The 17563-nt window shown below is 43.7% G+C and overlaps 1 protein-coding gene across 2 annotated transcripts in view; it reads right to left on the bottom strand.

The window, feature by feature from the left end:
- Window positions 1-5419: 5419 nt before the first annotated feature.
- Window positions 5420-17563, bottom strand: part of pcsk5b (proprotein convertase subtilisin/kexin type 5b) — a 56628-nt gene continuing 44484 nt past the window's right edge. The window contains exons 20-21 of one of the 2 annotated variants that reach the window (XM_084468517.1): window positions 9453-9568; window positions 5420-7606 (exon numbers count right to left, since the gene is read on the bottom strand). In XM_084468517.1, coding sequence (XP_084324643.1) covers window positions 7491-7606; window positions 9453-9568 — 232 coding nt within the window. In that variant the 3' untranslated portion in view covers window positions 5420-7490. The remainder of the gene's footprint in view (window positions 7607-9452; window positions 9569-17563) is intronic. The other variant, XM_084468518.1, reaches the window with a different exon arrangement.

The raw sequence follows: 17563 nt of genomic DNA, 5'->3' as shown, positions 1-17563 counted from the left end.
GACCAGTTATCTTAGCCTAAGTTACACGCTTCGGACGTTGTCTCTGGTTCAGGAGTGGCTTGATACGAGGAATGCGACAGTTGTAGTAGCCCATGTCCTGGATCCGTCTGTGCGTCGGGGCTCTTCATGCACTGACTCCTGCCTCAGTCCACTCCTTGTGAAGCTCCCACACATTTTTAAATGGCCTTTGCTAGACAATTAACTCATGGCAGCGGTTATCCCTGTTACTTGTGCACCTTTTCTACCACCCTTTCTCCATCCACTCAACTTCCTATTAATATGCTTGGATACAGCTCTTTGTGGACAGCTTCTTTAGTGATGACCTTTTAAGATTTAAAGGGGTAGTTCAGGATTTTGGACATCAGGTCTCATTTCCAAGTTAGCCAGTGTGTTATTTATCATTGGAGACCGTTTTCAACACTTTTCATTCAGCCCTTCTAGTTGCAGAAATTGCTGGTGCTAGGCTAGCGCAAGTCGAGGGGAACTGCTAGCCTGCCAATAAAAAGTTTTACCCACAGTCTTCCACATGATTGTGAAGCCTACTGAACCAGACTGAGAGACCTTTTAAAGGCTCAGGAACCATTTTCAGGTCTTTTTGAGGTAATTAGCTGATAAGAGTACGACACCTTGAGTCTACAATATTTAACTTTTTTTCCAATATTCAAATTTTCTGAGATACGGAATTTTGGGTTTTCATGAGCTAATTAATACAAATAAAGGCTTGAACTATTTCAATTTGGGTGTAATGAATCTATATAATATATCAGATTCACTTTATAAGTTGAATTATTGAAATTAATTCATTTTTCTATACTATTCTAATTTATTGAGCTGTACCTGTATCCTCCTTCTGAAACTGTCCTGGTGGCAAAGATGGCATGGTCTTAAGCAGTAAAAGATGGTTAGGGGTTAGTGCTACCAAGTCATTAGGATGAGTGAATGCTTTGGTAACGGGATGGCTGTTGATAATAGCTTCCACTTCACAAAGAACTGCGTGAAGACCCTCTTCAAAGTTCTGCACCAAACTTCAGGCTGTAATTCAGGCACATCCTCAGACTTTATCAACCTTTCCCGTACTCCTTCATATTGTGATCCAGTAGGGGGATTGAACATACACTTAATTCCTTTCTGAAGGAGGGTGTCGTTGTTTTGAGCAAGATTCCAGCATTCTATTGCCTCCCTCAATTCACGCTCTGCTCCGACAAAGCTGGTTCCGTTATCTGAGTGCAATTCCAATACTTGTTCACGTCTTTCTATGAAGCATCAAAGAGCATTTATATAGGCATCTGTGTCCAATGATGATGCTACTTTGATGTGGATGGCACTTACTGATAAGCATGTGAATAGAAATCCATACTTCTTCACTGTACTCCTTCCTCGCTTAACTTCGAAGGGTCCAAAAAATCAACTCCAACATGAATGAATGGAGGTTCATTTGGAGAAACTGTCCCGAGGTAAATCCACCATCTGCTGGTGCTTTGGAGCTGCATGCAGTTGCCAACAGACAATACAATAGGACAGGATTTTCCTTTTAGCCACACTAGCACCAGGGATCCTTGTTGCAGGCTAGATAGCATGTGGTTACGACCACCATGTCCCACCTCTTGGTGTATGTGCTGAACAATGATGTCAGAAATGTGAAGATCTTTCCCCCATGTGGCAGGATGTTTAGACTCTACAGGCATAGCTGCTCTACTAAGTCGTCTTGCAACTCTCAGACCACCATCTTCGAGTTCTGGATTGAGTTTATAGATGTGGCTATTCCTTTTCACAATTCCTCAATTGAAAGAGAACCACAGATGGCCTGAGCCTTGATACACTGCATCTCTTTCATCTCCCTTTCCTGTTGGTCCTTAACCAAGCCAGACTGAGATAGAGTTACACTGAATTTATTCCACTTCTGAGTACGACACAGTACCAGGCGGTTAAATTTAAACCAACCATCTTCTTCAGATGGATCCAAGAGGAGAATTGATTGATTATGTCGGTAACTGCATCCAGCATTCACCATCAAACTCATCCTGACCTCATGGTCATCTGGGAAGATTCTTCCAGAGCCATCAGGGTTTACAGACCACTCCTCTTCAGCCCCAATGACAAACGGATGTCCAGACTCAGTTTCAGAATCTGGTCATGACTCCCATCAGTGTGCTGGTCAGATCTGGCCCATGTTGGAGCTGTGCATCCAATGCTTTTCACTGGAATGTAACTCCACAGTGGAATACGACCCTGATCTGTCTCTTTGGATGGTATACACCATGGTGTGGTATATACCATACCTTACTGTCACTGCGTTTCAGACCCTCAGCTGACACCTGCTCTGCATAGCCTTTGTAGATGATGTCATTCATGAGAGCAGTGTAGTCAGCATGAAATGAAGCTTCTTTATCAAACCTCCTCTTGAGGCTCAGTGCACACTGTTCTGCAACTCTCCCGTTGGCATATGAACATCCCTTCTCCTTAAGGTAAGCCAATAGTGTAATGGCCATCCATCAACTTAGCAGACTTTGTGACAAATTCCATAAAGTGACTACCCTGGAAATCCAGAGTTCTCGCGAGAGCACAATTAGAATTTGCTCAGCGAGTCACTCTGGGAATGAGCAATATACTCACTCCCTGATTCCCCTGGCTCAGAACATTAACCAATCACATCGGTTTATCTGATATAGGCGGGCCAAAAGCGTTGCTGTTTTACCGTCCGGATACGGCAAGAGTCTTATCTATTGGTTAGCTCCGCTGGTCTGGATATGTCACCCCTTGTATTCTTCTGATTGGTCGTAGTGTTATCCAATTGCGTGCAGTGATATTTTCAAATGCATGCTTGGTTCCACCCCTACGCCCCTGGGGCAGCCATCACCCAGCACAGAGACTGTGGTGCTCCAGTCCTGATGACCAGCAGCACCATGACGACCAGGAGCACCCTGACGACCAGCAGCACCTCAACAACCAGGAGCACCCTGACGACCAGGAGCACTTTGGGGACATCTGCACCACGGAGGGCTGGGTCTCACCTGGAGTTGGGGCAGCTGGTGCAGTCGTCGGTCTCTGGGCCCTTGCAGCGCTCACAGCTGACATCACAGGGGTGACACGTCCCGCTGTGACTCAGGTACTGCCCTGCGGACGACACAGTCAAACATGACCCAACCACAAGGCTTTTTCAAGAATGGCCATCAAGAAGGGCGCATGAATACATACAGTATATATTAATTTGCTGAGATCACTGCATTATTCCAAAGATAATTGGTTTGATAATTGGTCCATGGACATTTGTATATATAACTATGTATAACACATAAATGCTCAGGAATATACCAAGTATGTACCGTTACTCGTTTTTAACTAACACATTATGGCTATTCATCTTTAAACAGAACTATACTTAAAAAGAGAACATGCAGCATGGGGGGAAAATAATAAGCTGGAAACAAAGCTTCACTAGGCATTTATGTTAACCGACTCTTTTGTTTTAAGAAACACAAGGAAAAGTTGCAAATACAATCTCAGCATCATTGAACCATCAGCATCCCAACACCCCCTTTGTGTTTGAACTGAGGGCTGAGGACGGTGTGTGTGTGTGTGCGCGTGTCTCTCTCACACACACACACACACACACACACACACACACACACACACACACACACACACACACACACACACACACACACACACACACACACACACACACACACACACACACACACACACACACACACACACACACACACACACACACACACACACAGCCTGGAGAGAGACACACACTCACGAACCGTCCTCAGCCTGCTACTGCTACAGCTACTGCTGAGGATGGTGTGTGTGTGTGTCTCCAGGCTGCAGCAGGCTGAGGATGGTGTGTGTGCATGCGTGTGTCTCTCTCCAGGCTGCAGCAGGCTGAGGACGGTGTGTGTGTGTCTCTCCAGGCTGCAGCAGGCTGAGGACTGTGTGTGCGTGTGTGTGTGTGTGTGTGTCTCTCTCTCCAGGCTGCAGCAGGCTGAGGACTGTGTGTGCGTGTGTGTCTCTCTCTCTCCAGGCTGCAGCAGGCTGAGGACGGTGTGTGTGTGTCTCTCCAGGCTGCAGCAGGCTGAGGACTGTGTGTGCGTGTGTGTGTGTGTCTCTCTCTCTCCAGGCTGCAGCAGGCTGAGGACTGTGTGTGCGTGTGTGTCTCTCTCTCTCCAGGCTGCAGCAGGCTGAGGACTGTGTGTGTGTACGTCTCTCTCCAAGCTGCAGCGAGGTAGTCTTGTCCGTGGGTTTCTGTGAGGAGCCGGATTGTTTCCTTCCAGACAAAGGCACCTCTTTGTCTATAGACACACAACGGGCAGATGCTCTCCATTCAGATCTATTCTGCAGCAGCAGCTGAAAGACCACAATGACTGAGCACCACTCACTCACTGGCTCGCTCTCCCATGCATCTCACTCTCTGGTGACTTCCTATTCCCCAATAACACACTTTAACATACATGCATACAGACAGAGTCCCCCTGTAACTCATTCTATCTAGCCTTATTTGATTTTTATGCACACACTTTTCGGCCCTCCAGCACTGACTGAATCTTAAAAAAGGAAATCAGAAAAGCCTTTTATGCATGAGAAACAAGTGTTTGTTTTTAAAACACACACACACACATTCTCAGAGGACCAAGTTATTTGCTTGCCTGGACCTTTCCCAGCTAGATGTATGGAAGACAGCAGACCCTCCTCCTCCTCCGTAACTAACCTGACTTTGTGGAGCCCCACTACTCTGTCTGGGGGGGGGGGGGGGGGCTTGTGTCCCCTTCCATGGCATTTACACGCAGATTTGAAGCCCAGTTAGAGGCATCACACTACCAATGGTCAATGTAGAGTCAATATAGAGTAGGACTAACCCATTAACCCTGCAAGGTGTTCCTGTGTGAAGGCCAACGGAGACATAAAAACTGTTCTCATAATTTTCTCTCATACACATAACTTGGCTTCTTTCCCCATCTTAACCAGTTCAGTAAAAACTACTGAAGTTTTTCATAAATAAAAGGGAATTACACAATTACAAATACTGTCAAATCATTAAATTTAAAATACAAATGCCCTGTCAAATAATTACATTTAGAAGACCAAATACAAAATAAACTGTTGATTGCAATATATACATTCAATGGCAGCCGTTTTACACAGCAATTTTCTTTTTGTATACTTTGTACTACTAATAATTCATAGTTGCAATGCATGTTCATATTTTCATTTGATAGTATTTGAAGGATACGTTCCAATATGAAGTATTGTGGTAATCCATGAAGTACTGGAGGATCCAGCAGGCGGGCACACAGGTCATGTTAACATTAGGCATCAGACGAATAAACAGTGAATGGAAACTGTAGGTCTCATCTTTGGCTCAATATAATATAGACATGGTCGAAACAAAGAAAAGCCAAATAAAACAAAAACATGAATAGATTAAACATTTTAATGAGAACACTTAAGTAGAAAAAAAAAAAGATTTTCAAAACTAGGCCTTTGAGTAACATTAATAATGCATTGTCACAGATATATCAAAGATACACAATAAAAAACAGCTTTTATAGGGTGCCTCGCGTGCGTGTCTGCAACCATGCACGCCATCTAAATTCAACCCTAGTCATCTTAAACAATGACCAAACAATAAGGTTTTGTTAACCAAAGAAAAGGGTAATTCACCATTCTTTATTACAAACCACCGACAACCATGGATAATGGACAGTACAACATTTCATTTAATACTGGAATAGCTCCGGCTGCAGGTAAGGAAACCCATACACAGAAAATACAGCCTTTATTATTACTTTTTTTTTAAACCGTCACTTGTGTCCACAAAAAAGTGTTTGCGTTCCATCTGGTTAGGTTCTGACAAGAGAAGTGGGTCACATTGGCTATTGCAGTCTTGCATGAAAGCAACATGGTGCATTTAAAACAAAACAAATGCCTCTTGGTTGAGGGGTGTGTGTGTGTGTGTGTGTGTGTGTGTGTGTGTGTGTGTGTGTGTGTGTGTGTGTGTGTGTGTGTGTGTGTGTGTGTGTGTGTGTGTGTGTGTGTGTGTCATCTACACCACATCCCTTTGTGCTGCAGCAGGTTTGTGTTTCACAATATTGGAATTGTGAGCAAATCCACTCAGTGAATTTAATTCAAAGTAAATAAAAGCCGGCCCAGATCACAGCGTGGAGAGCCATCCCTCAACGACAGTTACCTTCAGCTGAGAAGTCATTTTAGATTCCCTTTCTATTGCGAACACTGCAACAGCATAGGACTGCGTTTAAGTGGATAGGCAATTAAAGGAGATAGACTCGTTGCTTTTGAATTTAGAAAACCAGGGAGCTTGTAGTTACAATTATATGATAAAGTGAGATGAGTGATGCCTTTTAAGTCTTACCTACTGCAATCTTCCCTTACACTAAATTAACATGGTGGCCCTTATGTGATGAAGGGGAACAATGGATAAGATGCATCTGTATATCAAGGGATCACAATTCATATTAATCAAAAATACTAATACAAGAGATAAATATTCAAGCACTGCTTCAATGTTTTTTATGTACCAGAATTATGGGCAGTGAAAAATGGGTGTCCTGGCATCTATGGTAAAAAGACAACATCCACCAAGGAATGACTATTGGCATATATCGTTTCCACAATGACCAGTTTGGGGCGCGCGTGGACACACACACACACACACACACACACACACACACACACACACACACACACACACACACACACACACACACACACACACACACACACACACACACACACACACACACCTTACTGCAAGTCTTGGCCTTTATGTTTTACTGGCTTGATTAAGATGCATGTATGTGCAGTGAAGGTAAAGGTGTGTGCTTCAGCCAAGACGGACATTATTTTCACATTATTAAATGTTGCTATTTTCTATCCTGTCATTTATTTACAGACAGCCATTCAGGGCTGTACCAAAATGTAGTGTCCATCGCGTCTCTACAGCTCATTATTCTGTCAGAGAGGTGTACGAGGGTGACGTGGACGCTGTGCTGCTGAGCTACCCTACAATGTAGGGTTGTGACCCTACAATGTAGGGTTGTGACCCCACAGTGTACGGTTGTTACCCTACTCTGTAGGGTTGTTACCCTACACTGGCAACAACAACAAACAGAAAAAAAGAAGGTAACATTATTTTGGCATCGATGCTTTGGTCACAAAATACCGACACTCGTATTCATTAGCTTTTTGTTTTCACTTGTATTTTTTGTGTGTGTTTGTTCTTGAAGCCCTGCCAGTCGCTGGCCCTGACGTCCCAGTACAGAAAGAGAAACTGAAAACAAACTAAAGGTAGGTTGGTTGTAGTCCGGCGCCTCTGAAGCGGTCCCTTGATGAGGCACAGCTTTCTTATAAATTATGTGACTATGAATGAGTGGGCGGGGCCAGCTCAGCAGGGGGCGGGGCTGTGATGGAGGGCGTACCCTGCGTTAACGCCCCATCTACCCCCCCTGCCCAGGCAGGACGTCCTGTTAGCCCTTTTGCGAGCAAGTCCTACAGCACAGCTGCTGCAGGACCTTCCTCTGGCACAGATTGTTCTTCTTTACCAGAACGCAGAAGCTGCCCTCCGCCCAAGATTCTTCATTTGCTTTCCACAGACCAGGAAGGAGAGACACAACAGGAGGAGGGAGGTATACACAGGCATGCACACACACCGACACACACACACACACACACACACAGAAATAGACACACACAGGAGTAACAAACGGAGCCAAATGATTGGTCAGGAAGAGAGGCCAGGTGAAGGATGTTCACGGAGGGAGAGATCGTAGTCCAGTAGAATAATTGGATCCGAGTTGGAGAAAATACAGATTTTGGAGGGAAAAAAGAAAGAGAGAACAAACATCACACAATTAGCAAATGATCGATTTTTTCAAACAACACAAACGTCTTTTCTCTCTCAGAGTGAGCCAGCAGTCAGGAGTGTGGGGCAGTAATGGGATCTTTCTTTGCGGTTGTGAAGCACTCTGTTGAGCAGCCTGGAGCTAGTGCTTAGGTAACAAAGAGTGATTGCTTCAAATCGTGACCCACATCTTTCCATGGCTGGTAAGGAGACATAGGGTTCACTTTGAGAGAGAGATCATAATCTTTAAATCTGAACTTTGATGATTAAAAAAAAGAAAAAAAAAGAAGATTTTCCACACATGATATCACAAGCTGGTGTTGCAAAAACTACCATAAAAGATTGTTAAAGGCTAAGCGTCATGCTCTGCTATCATCTTTAATAAGAGTACTCCTTTATACGCAACTTCTAATTCAGAATCCCAGTCTGCCACATCAACTCCATTTCCACAAAATAAATACAGAAAAAGTGGCGAGTTTACATTCTCCATTGGTCCAAAGACGACCTCTGACCTAGATGGACTAGATCTTCTTCTTGGTTTTTCTTTGCAGAAACTGACTTTATCTACAGACGTGTATGATGCACTACTGTCCTATACTAAAAAATAGCGAGTTCAGCCTTCCCCCTTTAAATACCAATAAAAAACAGCAAGAAATGTTGCACCATTGTAACGCCTCAGGTAGTGAGGTAGACATGCATGATGCATGCAAGAGACAGGAGTGATGCATGCAACAGGGAACAGTAGAAGCAAGACATCAGTGGAGCACACAGACCGTGGACAGTGAAAAGGGTTAGCAAGCTAGTATAGCTAATGGCAATCAATAAGCCAGGCCAAACTATCAAGGACACAAAGATGGTTGTCAACATTAAAAGTAAAAGTAAGTAAAGAAAAAAATTAGTTGGGGTAACCAATCGTGTGTGCTTACACAGAGTGGTAGTTTAACGCAAGTATAATGCAAGCCAAACACCAGGCAGCAAAACGGCTAAAGAACAATGGTGGGAGAAAAACAGCTCCAGCAGCATGGTTAGTGGACGGGTTAGTGGGCAGCACAGTGCAGGGTTAGTGGACGGGTTAGTGGGCAGCACGGTGCAGGGTTAGTGGACGGGTTAGTGGGCAGCACAGTGCAGGGTTAGTGGACGGGTTAGTGGGCAGCACGGTGCAGGGTTAGTGGACGGGTTAGTGGGCAGCACAGTGCAGGGTTAGTGGACGGGTTAGTGGGCAGCACGGTGCAGGGTTAGTGGACGGGTTAGTGGGCAGCACAGTGCAGGGTTAGTGGTCAGCTAGGACCAGAGAGACGTGGCTGAACCCAACAGATCCACCTCCTTTAACCATTACAACCACTGCTTGCATTTGAACCAAATTTAAATCTATCCTCTCTCTTTCTGCGTGTGTGTGTGTGTGTGTGTGTGTGTGTGTGTGTGTGTGTGTGTGTGTGTGTGTGTGTGTGTGTGTGTGTGTGTGTGTGTGTGTGTGTGTGTGTGTGTGTGTGTGTGTGTGCTGAAGCAGTGTACTAAATGAGTGTAGAGCTAGAGGAACAGTGGGAGGACGTGACAGCGTATCAGAGGGGAGGGGCGTGACAGAACTCACCATCTTTGCAGATGGTGCTGACCAAGCAGACTCCGCCCTCGAAGGTGTAGCCACTAACACAGGTGGTGCAGTTGCGCTCGCCCGGCCCCGCACACTCGTAGCAGCTGTGGTCACACCTGGAGGGGGGAGGGGGGGGGGTCATTATATGACATGTGTGCAATTTTGCAAACTTCATCATGGACGTTTAGACAGCCCTCATAACTCCTTCTTGCGTCTCAAAGGGAAACGTTCAGCGGTCTGCCGGCTTGTTGGGTTTAACTTACTTGTGTTATTTTAATCTTAAATTAAATGGTGCCGAAAGGCTGCTTTTTATTTATCAAGTATTTACTATGAAATGTTTAATTGTTGAGGAGTGGACCCATTTCTAATGAGGATAGGTGTCAGTGTAATGTCATATATACACACACACAGACAGATCTACAGTGGTAGGCATAAGTTTAGGCACCCATGCTAAAGTTGACTAAAAAGAGGATTAAAAAAATCATCTTTTGGAAATTGATCTTAATGCCTTAATTAAACAAATGAGGAAAAATCCAACCTTTAAGGACACCAATTTGCATTGTGAATGAATAATGTATCATAAATAAATAAATAAATGTTCTTTAAATGTTCATTAAACTACAGGGTGCATAAGTATAGACACCCCTATGTTAAATTCCCATAGAGGCAGGCAGATTTTTACTTTTAAAAATTTCATGAATCCAGGATACTATGCATCCTGATGAAGTCACCTAGGCCTTTGGAATTAAAATAGCCCCACATCATCACATACCCTTCACCATACCAAGAGATTGGCATAGTTCTTTTCAGTTAGCCTATTAGCTGGTTTGATTTGCATTAAGAAATCATTAGGCTAACTAACAGCTATAATTAAGGCATGTTTAATTAAGGCATTAAGATCAATTTCCAAAAGATTTTTTATTCCTCTTTTTCGTCAACTTTAGCATGGGTGACTAAACGTATGCCTACCACTGTATATCTATCTATATGCACAATAGCTATCATTCACCACACTGTTCTATTGTTTGAGGGAGGAGTTGTGACACGCTGTTCATACGTTGTCTTCAGTCCCTCCACGTCTAAGGAGAGTAAACACTGAAAGGCTTCTGCATTACCTCCTACCTTGCCCCCGGGTTTTTCTTTGACCATTCAAATTATTTGTTGTTTTACAAGCATGACAATAAACTCAGTTTCTTTGAAATGACCAGAGTTTTGTGAACAGCAGGCTACTGCTTGGTTTGCCCAGAAGCACAGAGAGGAATTGCTGCGAATGATACTAAGCCCCGTCCACACGGAAACGTCTTGTGCGTCTGGGCCGACCATCCAGACAGATCCAGCATTTTCGGTGCCTGCAAACACACTTTTTTTGAAACCAGGTCCCAGGGTGAAAAGAGGAAAAACGTTTCGTGTTAGGATTCGTGTGGACGCCAGATACGCAAACAATGACGTAATCGCACCATGTGGGCAACATTAGATTTCCGTCTAATTTGTTTTTGTTTGATTATTGTATTATTATATTGTTTTTATTATTTTTGTAGCTTTAAGTACAGCCCCTTGGTAAATTGAATTACTAATGGCGCGTTTCCACCGGCATGTGCACTTAGCCCAGCACGCCATGGTCCAGTAGTGAGGGTGCGGTATAGCCCAGCTCAGTTACGGCTCACGTTTCCACCGCCGACAGTACCCTTATGGTGGGCAGGGTTTAAGCCGACAGTACCCTTATGGTGGGCGGGGTTTAAGCCGACAGTACCCTTATGGTGGGCGGGGTTTAAGCTGACAGTACCCTTATGGTAGGCGGGGTTTAAGCTGACAGTACCCTTATGGTAGGGCGGGGTTTAAGCCGGACGGCGATAGCCACGGCAGCTAGGTAAGCATCGTGATCTCATAGCAGCCCGACACATGTAGCCTGCTAATAAATGCAAGGAAAAATAAGAACGCGCACAATGAACAAAGAGCAACAATGTAGGACGTCCAAGAAGGACGGCAAACTTTTGCGTAACATGTTCTTCAATAAAACGAAGCTTTCGCCGGTGTCCGGAAATACCTTGCGGGTACTGTGTTTGTTTGTTATTATCCCCCTGTCGCACTGAAGTGATTCTGTCGACCAATTAAAGGAGAACTCGCCAGATGCACTAGCCAGATGCACAGCTACTGACTAGTGGCTGGGAGCGCATCCGTTCTGCTATCGGCTAGTAAGGGCTTTCTGGATATGTCAACGGGGTAATCTGCGGTGAGCTGAGTATTTACATGCAAAAACACAAAGTTTATACTGTTTCGCCACACTATTTGAGTTAAACGAGCACAGTGGTGTCTCGTAACGAACCAACTCGTGTTACATAGGTCTTGGAATGGTTTTCTGAATGTGTTTAGATACCCCAAAAGCGGATAAAGAGCTTGCCCCCATAGGTTAGCATTATAGCTATTCCATAGCACCGGCAGCCAGTGCAGATCTCTGGCTAGGTCTAATCTATTTTCGTCAGGTTTTTTACTTCCCTCAACATGGGGTGACCCTCAGGAAAACGATAATGGGGTTAAAAATCGCATAGTTCTCCTTTAACGGACGGCGTGTTTAGCTCAAACTTGTTGGCACCCAACGGAGTACTGAGAGACAAGTACGGCTAATCACGGCCAAGTCCCGCCCACTTTTGGCTGTGGAAATGCGAACCGTGCCGCACCTATCCATACCGAGCCAAACCACACCCGCCGGTGGAAACACGCCATAACTGTACATTAAAAAGTATTTTCTGCTCAATCTACAAGGTTTAACAACTGCCTCTCCTCCTCGACTGCATGTTTGTATACAGCGCGCAGGATCGATGGGCATGCTCTGCCCCGTCTTATTTTTTTGAGAACCAGCGCCACATATAGGCCTTGAATATGTACTACAGCGTTACTACAGCTAGATGGGTTTTTGCAATGAGTCACAGTGAAAACTCAGTATTACTGTGTTCTCTGCTATCAGGAGCTCAACAGTGGCAAGCATCAGGAATATTCTGGAAGACCCTCCTTAACAAGGCCAATATGGTTGGCTGAATGTACCAAAAAAATGCTCTCCTGCTCTCTCCTTTCAAGACATATACGCCAGCCGGTGCAGGACCAGGGAAACCCTCCAGGATGGGGAATGGAAGCTGTATTGGTATGGCCAATACAGAGAGGCTCAGGCTGACCTTCTACTCCAGTGCAGTGACGACCTACCCTGGAAATCCAGAGTTCTCGCGAGAGCACAATTTGAATTTCCTCAGCGAGTCACTCTGGGAACGAGCAATATACTCACTCCCCGATTGCCCAAACCCAGAACATTAACCAATCACATCGGTGTATCTGATACAGGTGGGCCAAAAGCGTTGCTGTTTTACCGATCGTATACGGCAAGAGTCTTATCTATTGGTTAGCTCCGCTGGTCTGGATACATCACCCCTTGTATTCTTCTGATTGGTCAAAGTGTTATCCAATTGTGTGCAGTGATATTTTCAAATGCATGCTTGGTTCCGCCCTTTGAGTTGGGCCATTTTCATTACTCGTTGCCAGAGCCTACAGCTTTCTAGATGTAGGTCTGGATTCCCAGGCTACCCCTCTGCACCATCACATGCCAAATACACTATCATAACCGACTCTGTACCTAACATCGGTGGAAAAATGGAAACCATCATTCGAACCATATGCTGATTTATACTGCACTGTCCGTTCAATGCTGTTTTTTGTTTCAATGTTACGTGGGATCAGGTGGAAGTACAGAGAAGTTCTACAGAGGTCTACGAGTACATGAGCGCATTATCGACTAATATGACTACACTGTGATGAAGTGAAGCTTCGCATAGCGCAGCACGGGAGCCTACTATACCACACAGGAAGCGATGATTTGTGGCTAAATGAGAGTAAAACAAAGTATCAGACTGATATCGGTATCGGCAGATAACCAAAGCTGCGGTATCGGAAGTGAAAAAGTGGTAACGGGACATCCCCAAGAAATAATGAATTAATATATATATTATTAATTTAAAGTAATTAAAGCTTTGAATGAAACGTGGGAAGAGAAGCCCTGATTGATGAGAAAGGAGCCCCTTTAAAGTTTACTACAAGTAAAGAAAGGGAATTCTCTGGGATAGCATTTGCTTTCCGTTAGCTGTTTCCATTGACTAGCAGAGTTACAGTAGCCTAGTTCCTCTGAGGGAATACACTTTTAATTGGTGTGGTTGCAAAGCAAGCCAAACTATTGTTATTGAGTCTTATTTTTCTTTTTCTTCCGCCAATTTTGGGTAATTATCTACTCCTACAGTTTGATGTAATTACACCAAACCACTACCAAAAAGTCAGGCATATATCAATGCAATTTGACTAAGGTATATATTATTATTACCTACTAATGCCATTGTCAACTTGTTATACCTTATCACAATAAAAAAACATTGAGGTGGCCTGCGTTATTAGGCTGAAATGATGGTGGGCGACTGGCAGAACTAGGAGGCTTAAACTCTGGTGCTACAATGTGCCAGCGCTGTACGGTGTAGCAGCGGGCCGAGCTTGGTGCTCTCTGCGCCGACCAGGTCAGAATCCAGGGTGCTCTAGTGTTGGATGAGGCAATGGACTTCCATCATTTGTAGTGATTGGTACAAGAGGAGAGGAGGGAGGAGGCTGAACTCAGTGTTTGGTGACTTTGAGTGGAGATCTGATGCTCCTCTGAGCTTCTGCTAGCTGGAAAATGAAGACAGCATCTCTATAAAACTTGTCTGCTGAAGGAAGCATGACGTGCTCTAAAATGCCCTGATAGATGGTGGCATTGACTCTGGACTTAATAAAGCACAGTGGACCAACACCATCAGATGACATGGCTCCCAAAATCAACACAGACTGTGGAAACTTCACACTTCAAGCATCTTGGATTGTGTGGCTCTCCATTCTTCTTCCAGACTTTGGGCCCATGGATCCAAATAAGATGCAAAATTTGTTCTTACCAGAAAAGAGGACGTTGGACCACTGAGCAACAGACCAGCACCCATGTCCAGGATCCGTCTGTGTGTGATGGCTCTTGATGCAGTAACTCCAGCCTCAGTCCACTCCTCCCCCACACTTTTCAATGGCCTTTTCCTGACAATCCTCTCTAGGTGCTTTGATACAGCACTTTGAGAACATCCAACTTCTTTTGCAATTATAGTGGGGCAGATAACCAGAAGGATTGTGCATTTTATGATAAAAGCATCAAATTTGGTATGCTTGTAGCAAAGGCATATAGAATTTTTTTTTGATGTGGAGGCACGACAAATTCTCAATATGGCAGCCATTTTTCAAGATGGTCGCCAGTGACGACTGTTAGACGTTAGATTAAATTTCACATTAACAATGGATAATAGGTGATAGAAACATAAATGGTACAGTTATAGCCAAAGACATGGGGACCATGTAGAGAGATCAAGACTTTTCAATATGGTGGCCATTTTTCAAAATGGCCGCCAGTGACAACTGTTTTTAGATGAAATTCCACATTAACAATAGATAATGTGATAGGAGCATCACATTTGGTACAGTTATAGCCAAAGACATGGGGAACATGTGGAGGGATCAAGACTTTTCAATATGACAAAAATTAGATGTGGAGGCACGACAAATTTTCAATATGGCAGCCATTTTTCAAGATGGCCACCAGTGACAACTGTTTAAAGATAGATAATATATAATAGATTTCACATTAACAATGGATAATATGTAATATAAGCATCAAATTTGGTACTGTTATGGCCAAATAAACAAAAAAAAATACAGATATGGACCCTCATAAATGATCAATACGGCGGTAATTTTCCAAATTGGCTGCCAGTGACAACTGCTTTTAGATCAATTTTCATATTAATGATGGATATAATGTGATGTTGATTATATATCAGGATATATGTTGGATTTATCTGCATTGCACTTGGGAACTATCATTTAGATTATACTTTTTTTCAAGATGGTGACCAAGATGGCAGCCAACGAGCAAAAAAATGGTAGTTGCAATAAAGTTGCATAGATTTCTCTGATTTGGATGATCTTTGTGTCGTTATATTTTTCTGGATCTGAAGTAAAGTAAATGAACATCAGAATTGCTCAGAAGCTGCAATTCAAGACTCAAAATATGTGATAGTCTAAGTAGGTCCAGCGTGGGAAAGTCCATTTAGCACTCCCCTTCACAGTAACAGAGAGCTGTGCATTCTAAGGCAGCTTTTTGCACCTGCACTGCCTAACACAACCCTTCTTACATTGACAGGAGACAAGTTCATAGCTGGACTGGCTTGCATCCCGCAGGCATGTCCAGAAGGGTGCATAACAACCCTCAGATATCTTTGACCAGCCCTATTAGCATGCTGAAGGTAGTTCTGGTGTAGGTACCAGCATCTGACCCCACACATGTCCTCCTTGGTAAACTGCTCTCTTGACATGTTCTTCTAGGGCAGCCTTTGTCGGTGGAATAGACAGCACATTCTGTTTCTTCACAAATAACTTCCTCCTTGCATTGCCTATTTCTGTGCATTGGCTGGTTCGGTCATATAGCAGTATAACAAACCTCTTGATTGTAGCTATAACATCTTGCGGTATGTTACCTGGGGCAGAAGATACTTTTAACAGGGCATTTGTAAGTTCTGGAAAGACAGTCCATACAGCCCATGCAGTCTTCTTCCCATGGCCAGCAAAGCTGGATACAGTGTCACAGCCGGTCAGTGCATGGAACACTGGACGTGCTTAGGCCCCAGTCCTGCTGCAATTTCATGGGCTGCAAGGTATCGAAAACCCTTTCAAGTTCCAAATGCCAACCATAGCTCATCTTCTGGCTGGAGACCCTGAGCAACTGCCACAGCCAGTACCACAAGATCAGTATCAACAGTTTGTATTATGATTTTCTGATGGCCATTTCTTGCTGCATGGGCCACATGTAATAACATTCTACTATCAGCTTCCTCATGTGTACATGGAGCAATTGAAGACAGATCATGAAGTGGTGGCTTACTGAGGACATCTACATCATTTGTGACAACAAGCTGTTTGTCTTCCAGCACAAATTCCCTGAGCAGAGCCTGATAGTAAGGTGAACAACTCTGTCTTATTACTGTCAACTCTCAGAAAGCTTTGCCAGTTCCTGGGAATGGGTGCAGCACCTACCACATGTCTCTGCACCCCTTGGCCACGTTTTGCTCTTGTAGCAGCTTTCAAGGATTCAGACCAGTAGCGGTCCCACACCAGTTCAAGCCTAGTCACATGTGAAAGTTCCCTTGGCTGCCATCTTTGCCACCATATTGTAAAAGGAGTAATTCAAATGAAGGTTCCCAAGTGCTATGCTTAGTAGATTAATCCAACATATATCCTCATCATTATGTCCATATCATTTATGTCCATCATTATTATGAAAATTGATCTAAAAAGAGTTGTCACTGGCAGCCATTTTGCAAAATGGTCGCCATATTAAAAATGTATGATGGGTCCATATCGGTATGGTTTTTCCTTTGTGTTTTTGAGCATAACTACCAAATGTGATGCTTCTATCTCTTATCCATTGTTAATATGAAATTTTATCTAAAAACAGTTGTCACTGGTGGCCATTTTGTAAAATGGCCACCATATTGAAAGATTCTTGATCCCTCTACATGTTCCCCATTTCTCTGGCTACAATTGTACCAAATTTCATGTTTCTATCACCTATTATCCATTGTTAATGTGAAATCTAATCTCAAAACAGGCGGTCACTGGCGGCCATCTTGGAAATGGCCGCCATATTGAAAATTCATCGTGCCTCCACATCTAATTTTGTTCTATATGTCTTTGGCTACAAGTGTACCAAATTTGACGCTTTTATCATAAAATGCACAATCCTTATAATTTCTAGCTCAGCTGCCCCACTATTACTTTTGAGGTTTTCCCTCCTTGTGAATAGAAAGCCAGCAGTCAGGTCGGCATTCTTCGGATTGTGAATTCTACTGAACCAGACTATTTAAAGGCTCAGGAACCCATTGCAGGTGTTTTGGATTAATTAGCTGATTAGAGTGTGAGCCTACAATATTGACACTTCTCAATATTCAAATTTTCTGAGATTTTGAAATTAGGGTTTTCATAAGCTGTCCTCAAAATTTTAACAAATAATGTAA

This window comes from Micromesistius poutassou (genome assembly GCF_964030765.1).
Source record: "Micromesistius poutassou genome assembly, chromosome: 5".
NCBI lineage: Eukaryota > Metazoa > Chordata > Actinopteri > Gadiformes > Gadidae > Micromesistius > Micromesistius poutassou.
This window is presented reverse-complemented; position numbering and strand designations above follow the sequence as displayed.